This window comes from Homarus americanus, unplaced genomic scaffold, assembly GCF_018991925.1.
Source record: "Homarus americanus isolate GMGI-L3 unplaced genomic scaffold, GMGI_Hamer_2.0 scaffold37032, whole genome shotgun sequence".
Lineage (NCBI taxonomy): Eukaryota > Metazoa > Arthropoda > Malacostraca > Decapoda > Nephropidae > Homarus > Homarus americanus.
Genome location: NW_024731852.1, coordinates 7,838,824 through 7,854,504, shown reverse-complemented (window position 1 = coordinate 7,854,504; position 15,681 = coordinate 7,838,824). Strand labels below are relative to the sequence as shown.

Sequence of the window (15,681 nt, the reverse complement as noted above, 5' to 3'; positions counted from 1 at the left end):
AAGCAGAGAACCTTAATGAGGTTTAAAACATTACAGTGATTCAAAAAACATTCTATATACTTATACTATATTAAAGTTTAACAGTTGAAACAATTTTGATAGAAAATTTACTTTTTTACACAATAAATCGTCGAATTAATATATTTTGTTAAACGCACATCTCGCCCATTGCTAGCACATGAGCTTTAATAAAGGAGAAGGGTGAGAAGCGCAATGACATATGTGACATCTATATGCTGCATCATATAAATGGGAGAAAATATGCAATGTTTGTGCAAGAAGTATTTAAGACAGCACACTTGTTGGGATAAATAAAATGTTGTTACCATATTCTGCTTGATAAACATCTGTCTGACGCAACACCAGCACTTTAAAGTATGAAACGCAAATCAGGTAAAACGTATCAACAAATTTAGTTTGATATCTGAAGAAGAATCTATTGTGAGATAAAATAAATAAATATTCAATATAAAATGCATTATAATGAAAATTTATGTCCCCTCGTGCTAAACTTACGCTTAATTAATTCTTCTAAGTTTCTGACATGTTTAAACGAAATAAATGAAACGAAAGAATTTTTTCTGCCTGAAAATAATTCATACATTTATGAAGGAACATCACTATCACACAAATTAAACAAAATGAAAAGATAATTTACACAAGTTAATATGAAAGATGCTACAACGAGAGAGCGACGTGTATTGCCAAAAGCCATGGGGAGACTATAAGGAAAACACAGCAATAAATCCTTGGCTCGTACACGTAGTTTGTTCCCTGGCATGAAGGAAGATACAACCACGGTGCTGTGATAGAACTGGTAGTGAAAATAGTAACAATAATATTTATTCAGTAAAGTTGTCATGCAGTTAGACAGTTCAGGATTACTGTACTCACAGACAATACACCTGTAGGTATACGGTGTACGTAGCTTGCAGTCGTGAAATTAAGAAAAAAATATCCTGGCTTATTTTGATATTTACAAAACTAAAGTAATGGATACAGGTAATAATTTTATAGTATTACCCACAAAATATGGAAAGAAAACGAAAGAGATCTGCGACCCTGAGACCGTATGTGATAACTGTTCTCTGGAAGTTGTGAAAATATTTAAAATGAGATTCGGAAGTACACAAGAAAAACATGAAATTTATTACCTGGTGATATTATTGCATATATATATATATATATATATATATATATATATATATATATATATATATATATATATATATATATATATATTTCTACGGGGAAGAGCCGCCCGGCATAGGTCACTGACCCACAACGAGGCCTGGGGGGGGGGCGATAAAATAAGAGTAACAATAAATTAAAAATAAACGGCAAAGATTATATTAAAAAAACACGGGAAGTAAAACGTTATTTTTTTATATATGTTGTAATATAAACAAGACAAATGTCATAAGATAGTCTGTATGCACTGTACTGAAAAATTTCTTGGTAACATAATTAATAACTAAAAGAAAACTAATTTAATTTACTATTGCAGCTCATACTGTAAAACATTTGCGAAGTAACAGAAACAGCCTACTTTCGAAATTAACCTTCCTCGCTTTTTTTCCAGCAAACTCTTCTATCAGTTTACGATCGCACATACTTGCTCTTCGGTGCCACTCTGTCAGTTACTTTTACTTTTATCCTCTTCGCCACTGTTCGGCTCTTTAGCCGCTTGGGCGATCGGCCACGTCTCTGATTACTTTTCCTTTTCATTTATCTTCTTCACCAAAAGATTGGCTCGCTAGCCGCCCGGGCGATCGGTCACGTCTCTGTCACGCACTGTTGGCAAATACTGGGCATGCACCGGCTCCTGAATGTACCTGAACCCGCTCCAGTGTTGGTCGAGTCTTGTCTTGAAAGAGCTCACACTCGGTGCCGTCACAACACTCTCTGGTAGATTGTTCCAAGAGTTTACAACCCTCACTCCGAAAAAGTTTGCTCTCACAGTTTTCTGGAATTGCTGCTTCTTCAATCTTGAGCTGTGACCCCTTGTGGGGCGAGCGTCCGCCAGCTCCAAGTAAGGACACTCAACTGAGTAGTGCCCCCTGAGATGCTTATACACCTCAACTAGGTCCCCCCTTGCCCGTCTGTAGTATAAGCTAGGCAAGTTCAGGAACTCTAATCTCTCAGGGTAGCTGAGGTGCCGAAGTGCAGGCACCAGTCTGGTGGTCCTCCTTTGAACATTTTCAACCAACTGACAGTCCCTAGCATATCTCGGGGACCAGACGGGTGACAGTACTCCAGATGGGGAAGCACTTCACTCCTGAAGATCGTTACGAGGGACGGACCGTCTGGATATCTGAACGACCTTCTTATAAGACCCAATAATTTATTTGCCTGATTTACCTTCTTCTCGCAATGGCCCGAGAACTTCAGCTCATTGTCAACATACACACCTAGGTCCTTCTCACATTCAGTCTCAACTAGTGCAGTTTCTTCATCCTGTTGGGACATATGATACGCCTCCTTACCGTTGGTATGCCCCAGGTGCATCCTCTTACACTTCGTGACATTGAATCTCAGCAGCCATTTCTTCGACCATTCCTGATGCCCACAGAGGTCCTTCTGCAGCTCTTCACAGTCCGCTTGGTTCTTTATTTCCCGAAATAACTTGGCGTCATCGGCAAACATTCGAAGGAGTGCATAGCCAGTCCACTCAACCTCTCTTGAGACATAGTTGTCCATAGATATACTAGCTTTTATCAATTTGAGTTTAGAAAAACTTCGCTCCCCTGATGCCACTGCGACTGGAACTGTCAACAAAATCCTGTACACTATTTCTGCATTAAGGAAGGAACCACTGGGAGATTTTAAAAACTGAAGGACTTGAAGTACATGTTTTGTTTTATGAAATCAACTCTGCTTCGTCAATAACGTGAGAATTTCCAACATCCAGTGACTTGTCCAAAGCAGAGTTGTGCTCAGCAAGGTACTGCACAACTGCTATAATACGTGTTAGAACCGATCGTCAATGTTCCTTTTCTTTATTCAAGTCTTGTAACATGCGTGTATCTATGGTATTCATTGAGCACAACCTTCTTTTCACCTCAATCCATTTGGTTTAAGTGAACACGTGTTCAATTGATGACTCATGATTTAGCTTTTCACTAAAATGCTTCTAATGAGCACAGTCTTCGTTTACTAGTTTTACCTTCTGTGGTTTAATAATTACAAACTCACTCTCTTCTCTTGCTGTAGCCTCATCAATTATGTAGACAAGCCTTGTTTTGGCTTTGAATTGCATAATACCGAAACTGGTTTTGATGTGGTTTGGTAACTTGTTTCAGTCTGTCATAGCATTAAAGAAGAAAGTGTTTTTCGCTTGACCGCAGACAAGTATACGCTTCGTATGGAGATTTAAAATTTGGTTATCGTGAGATTAAATTCGCCTTGTTCCTTGTTTCCACAGCAGAAATAACTCAATGCAATAAAAAGAACATATCAGTGAAGACCTCGTCAAAAATGCAAGGAAAGAGTTTTACATCTTTCCACCTCTTTACCGTGTGTAAGTATGCATAGTGTGTTGACTTTATTGTCATTGAAGAAACATCATACACTTGCACATACACATATCTCTCATAATTTTTAATGTTTTTGGACGAGTGTATTACTAACCTCGTTACGGACTGAGACCTTAGTTGTTGGAGCACAGTAAATAACATGTCAGTATCACAGAAACACAAACATTACAGTTATTTTTTATGATTAACAGAAGTTGACGACGTGATGATGTGCCTGGTGGTGCTGAGGTGATGAAGATGATCTACCTGCTGGTGATGATGGTGGCAATAGGGGGTGTGACGTCATTAAGGTGGGAGGCATCTGATATTTCATTACAAAGATGGAGAAAAATGAAAGGTGAGATGGTTACTTAATACAGGTAATTACTCTTATTAGTTTTGGCCGTCACACCAGAGCAGCTATTATAGTAAAGTCATTGGAAATTTAGATTCCTTTTCCTATAATTCAGCTGGTTTTAAAACAAGCGAAATGCTATGGTTTTCTCTGGAGGCGTCGTCTACTGTTCGTTTTTTTTTTTGCGGGTAGGTCAGCGGTCTTAGAGAAGCGTTTACATTCACTCTTGATTAATTTACAGAGCTCTAGTACAGTTCATGACTTCCGTTCCTTTAAATTTTTCATTAAATTAGAATTTTAAAAACAATACTGTATAGCTAATGAGTGTAGGCCCATCATGCATCATATGATTTTATTGTGACCCTCTATGCAAAAAGATTGTGTTCTAGGATGATGGCTTACTGGACGGTGGCGTCGCCAAGCGGATATAAAGCACAGTATAAAGCACAGTATAAAGCACAGTATAAAGCACAGTATAAAGCACAGTATAAAGTACAGTATAAAGCACAGTATAAAGCACAGTATAAAGCACATTTAAGCCCATTAAGCCCATTGCGCCTTACATGATATTGTGAGATAACGCCAGATTATTAAAAGAAAACTATTTATATATTGTCAGTAGATTATTGACATCCAACTTTAGATACAGATGAATAATTTCTCGAAGTAACACAGTGATTATTTAGTAGAAAAATATAATTATTTGCTTACTTAACGGAACATATTCCCTTTGGTTCTTCAATAAGAGTTGATGGAGGTTGGAAGAAAAATGCTAGCTCCCTAAAACATCATGATATCATTGTGTACTTTTCAACAAAATATGTAAACATGTTTATTGTTTCTGTAACATAGTTCTTAAGTTATGTGGTCCATTTCTGATCCTCTAGGCAGGCAGGTGTTCACTGTTCAATTAATTTCACGTCAAAACGACAGCATTTCAGGGTGGCGTTTGTGAGGAAACTTTTTGATGGTATTCGTGACGACGTCAAAACGACAGCATTTCAGGGTGGCGTTTGTGAGGAAACTTTTTGATGGTATTCGTGACGATAAAATCACCGCTCTGTGCCCCCTCACGTAACAGGCCGGTTGGGTGATGGGGGTATTACTGTGTGTGTGTGTGTGTGTGTGTGTGTGTGTGTGTGTGTGTAGCAAAGTTTCTTGGAGTAGTATTATACAGTATATGACTCAGAAATAAATTATAGACTACGCGATTGAGGAAAACCTTGTGACTTATTATTGATAAAGATACATTACTTGTTATGACTTATGCCGAGATCTGTATTATTCTAGTTATCAAATTTCGTATAATTCATTACTGTTATCATTCTAAGTATTACACATGAATAATAATACCAAAGTTGAGATAGATAGTAATGACAACCACAGTAATAAAAGTAACAAAGTTAATCATGTAACATTGCTTTTAAATTATTTATGCCTAATGGACGTTTCATATTTTTATCGTGACTAATCCTTAGAGCTGCAGGAGGACACTATGTCGCTGACGGTGAAGGCCAACCACAACCAAGTCCTGGTTCTACGAGAGAACACCATTGTGAGTACTCGGCGACAGGTCAGAGGGGGAAACACTTATTAAAGAGAGCCCACTCATTAATAGGAAGCCCACTCATCAATGAGGGGACACTCGTATTTTTTTGGGGAGGGAGCTTGTTACTGCATCAAAATATATCACGAAAATGCAGGACCAGAGATTAACTACACATTTACCTTCGTGTGTCAGTCGTGCGCTTCTCAGATGTCTTGTGTTCACAGGTGTACGAACATGAAGGCTTGGAGAATGGATGGGGCGGGGGCGTTCACGTGGTGGTGTTGCACTCCCGGACCGGTAAATTGATGCTGGCACGTCGATTTCGTACCTACCAGCCAGCCGAGCGCCACAACCTGCACGCCTGCCTAGTTTCCCTTCAGTCCGGCCGTGCCCTCATACTCGTGGGTCAGGTAACTAGTTCCTAGGATCCAGAGAGTTACAAAATATTTGCTTTTGAGTTCAGTGAAGTTTAAAATTATTAGTTGTGGGGGTTTAAATAGATATGAAATATTGATCCATAGAGTTTAATATATTTAGATTTTTTTCCTGATGATTTCATTCTGAAATACATGTTCTTGAGGTCCAAATGTTTGGAAAAACTTAGCTCCTGGCGTCCAAATAGTTCTGAAATATTTTCTCGTTAGCTCCAAATCATCGTAAAAAAAATATTGTGTAGAGAGGGATCATTGGCCCCCCAGAACCCACCAAAATGAATTTCGATTAAAGATTTACAGGGTCGAAATTATTCATTTTGGTGGGAAAAAAATCTCATAAGAATACTCTGCAGATTAAGATGGAGCCAACTTGTGGCAAAGAAGAAAAATAGTGACACGTTCAATGTACACTTTAAAATTTTGGTTACAGCCAAACTTCATGACATTCCTGGAAAGGAAGGGCGTGGAGGTCCTCGTGGGGGTGGGGTCGATGCTGGTTCCCCGGGTAGCCGACGGAGAGCCCTGGGGAATGATCACCATCACGGGGCACCCCAGGGGCCTCACTCTGGTTCCCGGCAAGGTACTAGTGGAAGCAGTGGCCACGAAGGAGATTGGCAGATCCTCAACAAACCTTCAACTGCAGGTGGACCTCCCCAAGGCCTCGTCAGGTAGGTCCTTGCCTCACACCCTTATTTCTGTTGTTTGACTCTCTTGGGTGGTGGTGTAGGCGGATCGTGTGGGTGGTTGACTGGTCCATGTACTGACAGTGGGTGGTGGTGTTGATGGGTATTGTTCATGAGATGCTGTACACCCATGAACTGTTTGGTGGTATACAATGGGGGTGCGGTTTATGTACTAAATCGTGGTTGTTTGTGTCGTGGTGCAGATGGGTGGTGCGGCGGGTCGTGGGCGGCGCAGCAAGAGGCCCAGTGGAGGTTCTGTGACACCTATGAGGGTTATGGAGAACTGTGTAGGTGTGAGGGACCTTATACCCCTACCACCCTACCCACTACGCCCGTGAGTACACCTTGTGATGCCTGCTGTAGTGTTTTTGGAACTTAACTTGAATGTAACCAGAGTAATTATTTATCGTTACACACACACACACACACAACACGTGAATCATATAATATGCACTTAACTACTAGAAAGCAGAAGTATGAAAAGTAAAGTAAAAAATCAGTATTAATGAAGTGTATAAGAATAGTCTTTCTTGGGATATAAAACATACTGTATATATATATATATATATATATATATATATATATATATATATATATATATATATATATATATATATATATATATATATATATATATATATATATATCCCTCTAATAAAATAAATGTTTTTCCAGCCCAGTATACCCATGAGTGAGGAGATACCGGTAGTGATTGTGACGGCCAACAAACCTTATTACCTCTACCGGTAAGCCAAGTCATATAGTAAGATATAGTTTGTATTTTTTATAATGTAATGCATTGGGCATTTATTCACCAAATACACGGGATGCGAACGTGGGTCTCATAGGCATGACTGCTCGTTAGGGACAGTGTGGATACAGCACACTGTATACTAAGCCTTTCGGTATACAAGGAGGCAGCATGGCCGGTACTGTACTCAACCGCCTTCACTTCCCCAAGCTGTAAACTTAGATAGTACCGATTTGCAGCTGGGTAAACTGGGAGCGCCTGGGAATCGAACCACAGACTTCTGAATCCGCTCGACCGCCGCGACTCACACGAGATTTCAAGGGATGTAAACCCAGGTCAAGCTCAGACACCAGCAGGTGGGAGTAAACCATGAATTAATTTCTGCTTCCCTAAAATATAACAGTGAAAAGGATATTTAATAATAATAGTCACTATAAACTTTACGAGGCGTGATGAGAAGTAATGCCCAGGTTATACTGTATTGTGGATGGTTCAAGATAGTGAAACGAAAGCGGCGAATTGATTCAGTCTTCAGTGCACTCTTATGAGGCCCCGTGCATTGTCACATTGGAGGAGAATTATTGTATCTGAATGTCGGAGCGAATTTAACGAATCCTGTCTTCTGAATCATAATGTCTTTTGCCTTGTAGGTCACAATGGCGCACTCTGTTTTCATAGTCTGTCACAATGCTGCATAAGAATTCGCTGCCTTCCTGTTCATCTCTCAACAACAACACCCAGGAGCTTCCATCTGCCTCTCCTTCATTGCATCTGTTAGCGTTCTGGGAGATCATCGTGCACACACTTCTGTACCCAAGATTAGCACCCACTCAAGTGAAATGCCAAGAGAGGTAGCTGGTGTTTGTTGAGATAAGTGGCGAGTCTGTTTGATCTTGTTCTTGCCACATTGTTGGTGATCCTCGTTAGTTGCTGTTTGTGGATTTCCTCTACGTGGACAACTATAGAGCAGACTAGACGTTTTACAGTTGTTATCGTGAAACTCTAACCAAAACTGGATATGGCGACGTTAGTTATTATTGGGATAGTGAGGAGCCGACAATAGAAGCTTCTATATTGGTTAAAAGTCAGAAGAGGATCTGTACCTCGAAGACAATTCTAAAAAATGACAAGAAACAACTAAGATAACAAGTAAAAATGCGGCATATGCTCTTCCTCGAATTATCGACCTTTTCATACATTTACTTTAATATTAAAATTGTTTTTCCTTTTTCCAACAGGATTTTAAAAAATCTGAAATCCTTGGCTGGTTCAAAGGAGACTAGAGTACTGGTGGTGGTAGACGGGCCACACCGGGAGACACTGGAGCTGACCAACGTCTTCCAGGTAGAAACTGTCACCCACATCCCACAGGGCCAACCCAGCCATAACACCAGGTGAGTCAACTTGCCCTCATTTACACTTAGGTACCTGTATGCAGAATTACTGTTGGTCTTTTCCAAGTTTGCACAGTCACACGCACAAATGAGTGGAGGAATATGCTGATAATTTTTCACTAATGCAATAGATTGTAACCTACTAGATAAGATTAGTTAGTTTGGTTATATATGAGTCTAGATATTATAGTAACACTATAAAGCATAAAATGGGGGGGATATTGAAGAATCAGACAGAGGGGAGGCATGACAGAAATTTCAAGGTGATCAAGCGAGTCATTACAAGAAAATACCATCGACGGAAGAAAAACCGAGTCACAACAGTTTACGGGGACAATATAGTGTACAATAAAGACCTCTGGATGTGACCAGTCAAGAAATAAGATCAACAACATTATTTGTCCTGAGGAAGCTGGCCCAAAATATTTAGAAAGATCCTTAGTTCTTTTATGTATATATACCAGAGAGAGAATGCTGACGAAAGATACCTTTGGCCTTCTTTCTCTAAATGAATATGTTACATCAATGTTCACACAGAAGATACTCGATCACATTCAACACTTAAGAAGAGAGATACTTCAGGGGTTGAAAATGAATTAAGAGGTGCAGCAATCACAGATGAAATCGTCAAGAAAAAGATAGCCAGCTTAAATTAATTCACAATTCCAGGAGTGGATGGATCACAAATCGCTCTTATCGAACACTTGACAGTGAACAGTCGTATCACAGTCCTTAAAACAGTAACAGACTACGTGGACCAGGTTTACCAGTGAATGCGTTGTAGATGGCGTTTGACAAAGTTGCACTGACACGGTTGGCTTTACGGGTTTATACACATGACATTAGAGGTAAAATGTTGGAGTGAATTACTCATAGACAGGAACATGAAAATGGTCAAAAAATGGATTAAAATCGGAATGGAAAGGAGTTCCCAGTGGAGTGCCTCAAGAATCTATTCTGGAACCAACCCTGCTGATGCAGTACAATATACTGTATCAGTATATTGATGAAGAGATAGAGAACTATATAATCAAGTTTGTAGACAATATAAAAATCTATGGTAATTTTTTGAACAGCCAGGAAGGTATGCATGCACGCAAAATGATTTACATAAACTTTTCTAATGGGTAACATACAGGAAGTAATCATTCAAGGTGGTCAAAGACGCTCGTTTTGCCAGTTTACAATATTTTACACCGATTGTATTTATTTTTACAAACAACTGATAACTGTACCTTTTGAAGGACAGCAAATTAAAATTGATTTGAAAAACTTTTCAGCTACTGTATACTAACCATCACTTCTCCCTGTAGGATCAACATGAACATCGCCTTCGCCTTGTACAGCGGGCTGAACAGATGGCCTCACGTCGACAAGGTCATTTTGCTCGAGGACGACCTCATCTTGGCCCCGGACTTACTAAGGTCAGCCTGTTTACAAAGAACAGAATTTTATTTTATTTATTACAGATACTTACAGATGTGTTTTCTGAAAGAGGCCCTAAGGCGAGGCTTCGGCTCCTGATACATCACTGATAACCGATTATAGCGTGTCGGTGGTCGAGGCTGTTATCATACAATGAGTTTTTACTCCATTACTATATATTTTACTCCCAATTTTCCAGCGCTTTATAAAAAAATCATAAAACTTCTCAGTGTACTGAATGTATGATGTATGGGAACAAAACATTCAAATTATTTATAATTGTACCGCAGAAAGATTTTTCATTATATGAAATCGAGTACTTCGTTGACAAATGTGGCCTGGTTGATGACTCTCCCCGCAGAATAGATATATCATCACCACACAAGGTCTTACAGGTTTCCAACATATCACTTCCAGATCTTCTGTAAGCCGATGTGGGTCAATTTCGCTTCTTTGATCTATCCTTATAAGACAACTGCTCCAGTCTTGGTACTGTCCTCGTCTGGTTGCTCGTCTTGGCGTATTCTCTATGGTCTCGGTAACTTTTATTAGGTATGGACACCAGACTTAATACCTCTTCGTCCAGACATGGGAAGGTTCTTCTTATAAGCCCCACAATACTGTTGATTTAATATATTTTTCTGCCAGATGGTCGAGAAACTCATCCTACAGTCCACTATCATTCCGATGTTCTTTTCTGTATACATTTCTTCCATCCTGTCATACATTTTATATCCTGGACCCTTGGTCTTTGAATTTTCTATTCTCATAAATTTTATTTTTTTGGACGAAAATATAGTGCCACGTTTTTTTTACTATTATATAATTTCACTTAAAGCTTCTTGTAATTTTTACTGTCCTTATTCTGTGTCCTTTTACATACCTAAAAAAAAAAACTAAAAGTTGTAAGAGTAAAAAATATGTGAAAAAACCCACTTTAAGAATATATCACCTGTCTTGGTTAACAGGTGATATAATTTGATGAAAGTGTCTCTTGCGCCTGTGTGTCCTGTCCTCTCATCTTTAATTCCCCGTCCTCCTCGCCCTCAGATACTTCCACCAGGCGGCGCTGGCGCTGAATCTCGACCCGACACTTAACTTTGTCAGCGCCTTCGGCCAGAACTCGTATCCAAATACTGCTCGCGACTCCTCAACCGTGCTGCGGGCCGAGATGTACCCACAGTACGGCTGGATGACCTGCAGGCGCTGGGTCGAGAATATACTTCCTCTCTGGGTGCCTCCCGGGGTTAGTAGCACTTGGCTTTTAGTTTTTCTAATAGTCTCCCATTCTCTCTAACTTTTTCTTTGTCACATTCACTGGCGGGCGTACTCTGAGGGCGTCTGTTCTGATTACTGTAGATTATAGTCATTCTCTCTTTTTCTGTTTTCGTAATTACTCTGTCTCTCCTCCTCATTTTCTCTCTCTTACATTATTTCGCTGTAGCCCGGCCGCGACTGGGACTGGTGGCTGTACACCGAGGGCGCCCGTGCTGGTATGGAGGCGGTGGTGCCGGAGGTGTCTAGGACGGCTCACGGGGGGTCGGCTGGGGTCCACGTAACGGGCTGGGAGCAGCACCTCTTCTTCAGCACCAGATTACTAAACCGTCGACCTGACGTAGAACTGAAGCACGTTCACAGGTGTGTGTGCATGGTTATATATATATATATATATATATATATATATATATATATATATATATATATATATATATATAATATACTGTATGCGTGATCAGGTATATGCTGATAACCACAAGGAAAGAAGAAAACACGAAGTTCCCAAGCGCTTTCGTGTAATTCACATCTTCAGGGGTGAGCACAGACTAAAGAGAAATACAAACCAAGGTGTATATATACAGAGGAGGGTGAGACCAGGTCCACAATGGTCAGGTATTAGGTAATGACCCTACTAATCTTTAAATAGCACACAACGGTTGGTGGTCAGGTCTGAGGGTAAGGTGACCCAACTTTCTCACCTGGTTACAAATCTTCTTAATTACAAAATTGTCCAGTTTGTACAGGCCATTACTCAAATTCATGTTGAATGCTTCGGTATGTTTAATAAGACTAGATTCTATGATGTTCCTACTATCAATTGAATTGCAAGGTAATATTGAGGAAGCATTATCCCAGTCAATGCAATGCTTGTTATCCCTTAAATGAACAAACAGAGCATTGGATTCCCAAGCGCTCCTCACCCTCCTCTGTATATATACACCTTGTTTTGTACTTCTCTTTAGTCTGTCCTCACCCCTGAAGATGTGAATTACACGAAAGCGCTTGGGAACTTCGTGTTTTCTTCTTTCCTTGTGGTTATCAGCATATACCTAGATCACGCGCACCTACAGTGATTTACTTGCATATATATATATATATATATATATATATATATATATATATATATATATATATATATATATATATATATATATATATATATATATATGTATTTATATATCTGTAGACTGGTGGCCAAGAACTACTCTCATTGGTTCGAGGATGAGATACGTCACGCCACCAAGATTCACCTCCTCGACCACCCCTGCCACGTCCACGTCATCCCAAAAAACAAGGTAAGAGAGAGAGAGAGAGAGAGAGAGAGAGAGAGAGAGAGAGAGAGAGAGAGAGAGAGAGAGCAATACTAACTCTGTTTCTCCCACAGACTGGACCCTTCGTCTTGTACCTGGGTGTGGTGAGCCGCTCAGACCAATATCTCAGCTTCTACCTCATGCAGGCGGTGAGTGGCGCTCTGGTACGCTGAGTGACTCTTTAGATGCCCTTAGTATCTGTTCTCTACACATCCACTAACTACTCATATACTTTTATCTTACTGAGAGAAACTAGAAGGGTCCTTTTGACCCTTCTAGTGGACTATTGTCTTGTGAAGTCCTTGATGTGCAAGTCAACTTAACAATATCAACCTAATATAGTTAACTGGCTGACTAAACAAAACCATTTGTCCTTCCCTGGCTGACCCAGCTTTATTCTCAGTCACTCTTGTTTAACCTTCTTTAAAAAGAAGCCGAGTCGGGTGTCGCTCTTGTTATCACAGGTAAACAGACGTGACGTCTACCACAGTATCAAGGAATTCCTCGTTACTATGCTTCAACTGGTGGTTCTTGCCTCACAGTGTCTGGGCACCGACGACCAGGAGGTGAAGGAGCTGTATGAGGGCGTGATACGGCTTAGGATTCACCCTTACTCTCACCACCTTACCCACCAGGCCCGCACCTACAACCTCCGCGACCTTCATGCCCACAACGTCCGACAGGTTCATACCCTCACCCGTCAAGACTTCACCCTCACGATGCAGACGGAGGAGGCATGGCAGGTGTTGTACCTGGTGGGATGTCCACTATCTAAGTACTGGTGAGGGATATACAGTACATTATATATCTCACAGTGATAGCATTTTAAAGCGCAGTATTATTAAAAAAGTTCCGGTACGTCCTCGCTGGATTATAATGCTAGTACACTGGAAAGAGAATATATATATATATATATATATATATATATATATATATATATATATATATATATATATATATATATATATATTTCTGTCTTCCAGAATATGACCATTATTATAACTTAGTGTTCTCCCATATTCAGTTTTAGAAACTGCTGTTTTAGAGAAGATGATCTCTAGATAATGAGGCGACTTCATATAATTTTATAAAATCACAAGCGACAGTTCAGGTACAGGTGCAGGTAAGATACAAATAAATGTGAAGATACAGATAGGAGTGTAGGTACATATAAAAATAAAGCACACATAGGACATAAATACACGTACAGATAAAAATATAAAGATAAGTGCAGATACAGGTATAGGTATAACTGTAGGTACAAGTACTGGTGCAAATGCGAATACAGCCAGCTGTACAGTTACAGGCACTGTTTTAAATATAGATGCAACTACGGCTACTGGTGCAAATACAGATACATGTACAGATACTGTATCGGGAAAGATACAGATACACATGGAGGTAGAGGCACAAGTATTAGCACAGCCACAACTGCACATGCAGATATATTTATGAGTCAATATTTTGTGTTGACAGTCGGTACTCAGCTGGGACTAGTGACTGGGCAGTGCCAGCGATGCCCATGGTGCTGGAGGCGATTAAGGTGGCGCAACAGAGGAGAATGGCTGACACGTCCAGGATACAGAGGTAATGAGTGGCCACCCCTTACCTATTCCGTGTTATATATATATATATATATATATATATATATATATATATATATATATATATATATATATATATATATATATATATATATATATATATATATATATATAATGACAAAAACTTTCAGCACAGTTACAGTACAAAAGTGAGACTGGCAGGGCAGGACGGTAACAAACAAGTCATCTATGAGTTGTTGATGGTTTTTACAATGGTTGGAATGGGGCTGTTCTTATAGCGATCAGTCTGAGCTTGTAGTGTCGAATAGCATCTTGCAGGAGACGGTGGCGAGGATGGTGTACGGACATATATAATGGTGTATATAGAAACCATGTTTTACTGTAATGTGAGTTTGATCTACTGTACCTCTTAGTATGTAGTGGGTAAGTATCCAACTCCCCAGAACACCTGAACAATAAACAACTTGCTCCTCGTCTGGAATTCTGTCAAGATGAATTTTACTCAAATTTGTTTATATGATTTTGGCTTAACTCCTTAAGGAGTAATGGCGCACTCTGGTTAAACGTCAAACAATTTTATTCAGCTGAGAGAAATCCCTACCAATCAATGGATTAAAATTTATCTCGGTTATCTATTAATATTATATTTGCTATTGTAATTATTACAATGATAAATATTATCATTATTATATTTGTACAGTATATCAATTTATTTTGATAGTCAGTATTTACATTAGCTGCATAAACCAGGTGATATATTATTGGTCTACAGGGTGAGGGTACCAGCGGAGACTTCCGAAGAGGAACTTATGCTAAACAACTTCAGTGAACCGACTCCCCTAAGAGGCTGACGTCCTGGCTGACACAGTCAGCGTGGTACAGAAGAGATACAACCGTCAAGCAGTGAATATATTGTTGTGTATTGCAACACTAAAAAGTTTTCATTGGAAGGCAGATGATGATTGTCTGGTGATCTCTGTCTGACAACAAAGTGTAAATAAAGCCACTGCTTGGGGCTGTGAGAACCAACTGACCCTCATTCTACCTTTTAATCCTCCAGATCTTTTATCCATTAGCGTGAGTTTGAAGCTCGGTGACCTGATACAGTCTAAGCCTAAGACTGTGTCAGGCCTTAGACGATGTCGAGGCCTTAGACTCTAAGGCCTGGACATAACTGCTTCAATACATTCCTAAATGTGCATGGGGATGAAAAGCACAGATACACCACATTTCTTGACTTAAAAGCTGCATTTGATATTGCAGCTATTGTGGATCCCCTCTCACATAGGCCTCGGAGAACATGACAGAGTTGATGCCCTCACCAAACTCGCGCCTAACAAAGACATTTGAATACAATCTGGGTCTGTCAAAAACAACCCTTAAAACTGTAATTAAGAAGGAACTAGTTGATGAATTTGACGC

The 15,681-nt window shown here is 39.7% G+C and overlaps 1 protein-coding gene across 1 annotated transcript; it reads left to right on the top strand.

The window, feature by feature from the left end:
- The first annotated feature begins 697 nt into the window (after window positions 1-697).
- On the top strand, window positions 698-15,288 carry LOC121868010 (protein O-linked-mannose beta-1,2-N-acetylglucosaminyltransferase 1-like). The gene is made up of 17 exons (XM_042368221.1): window positions 698-817; window positions 3,425-3,520; window positions 3,728-3,873; window positions 5,349-5,425; window positions 5,644-5,829; window positions 6,284-6,521; window positions 6,740-6,870; window positions 7,212-7,282; window positions 8,526-8,681; window positions 9,995-10,105; window positions 11,157-11,352; window positions 11,551-11,744; window positions 12,571-12,679; window positions 12,769-12,843; window positions 13,237-13,475; window positions 14,171-14,281; window positions 15,032-15,288. The coding sequence occupies exons 3-17, from the start codon at window positions 3,768-3,770 to the stop codon at window positions 15,108-15,110; spliced, it is 2,079 nt and encodes a 692-aa protein (XP_042224155.1). The 5' UTR covers window positions 698-817; window positions 3,425-3,520; window positions 3,728-3,767; the 3' UTR covers window positions 15,111-15,288.
- The last annotated feature ends 393 nt before the right edge of the window (window positions 15,289-15,681 follow it).

What these genes read in the sequence shown, in the direction of transcription:
- LOC121868010 (XM_042368221.1), top strand. Translation starts at nt 3,768, where the DNA reads ATGAAGATGATCTACCTGCTGGTGATGATGGTGGCAATAGGGGGTGTG. An exon ending in GCTTCTACCTCATGCAGGCG is followed by an intron (nt 12,844 to 13,236) that starts GTGAGTGGCGCT and finishes CTTGCCTCACAG; the next exon opens with TGTCTGGGCACCGACGACCA. An exon ending in GACACGTCCAGGATACAGAG is followed by an intron (nt 14,282 to 15,031) that starts GTAATGAGTGGC and finishes ATTGGTCTACAG; the next exon opens with GGTGAGGGTACCAGCGGAGA.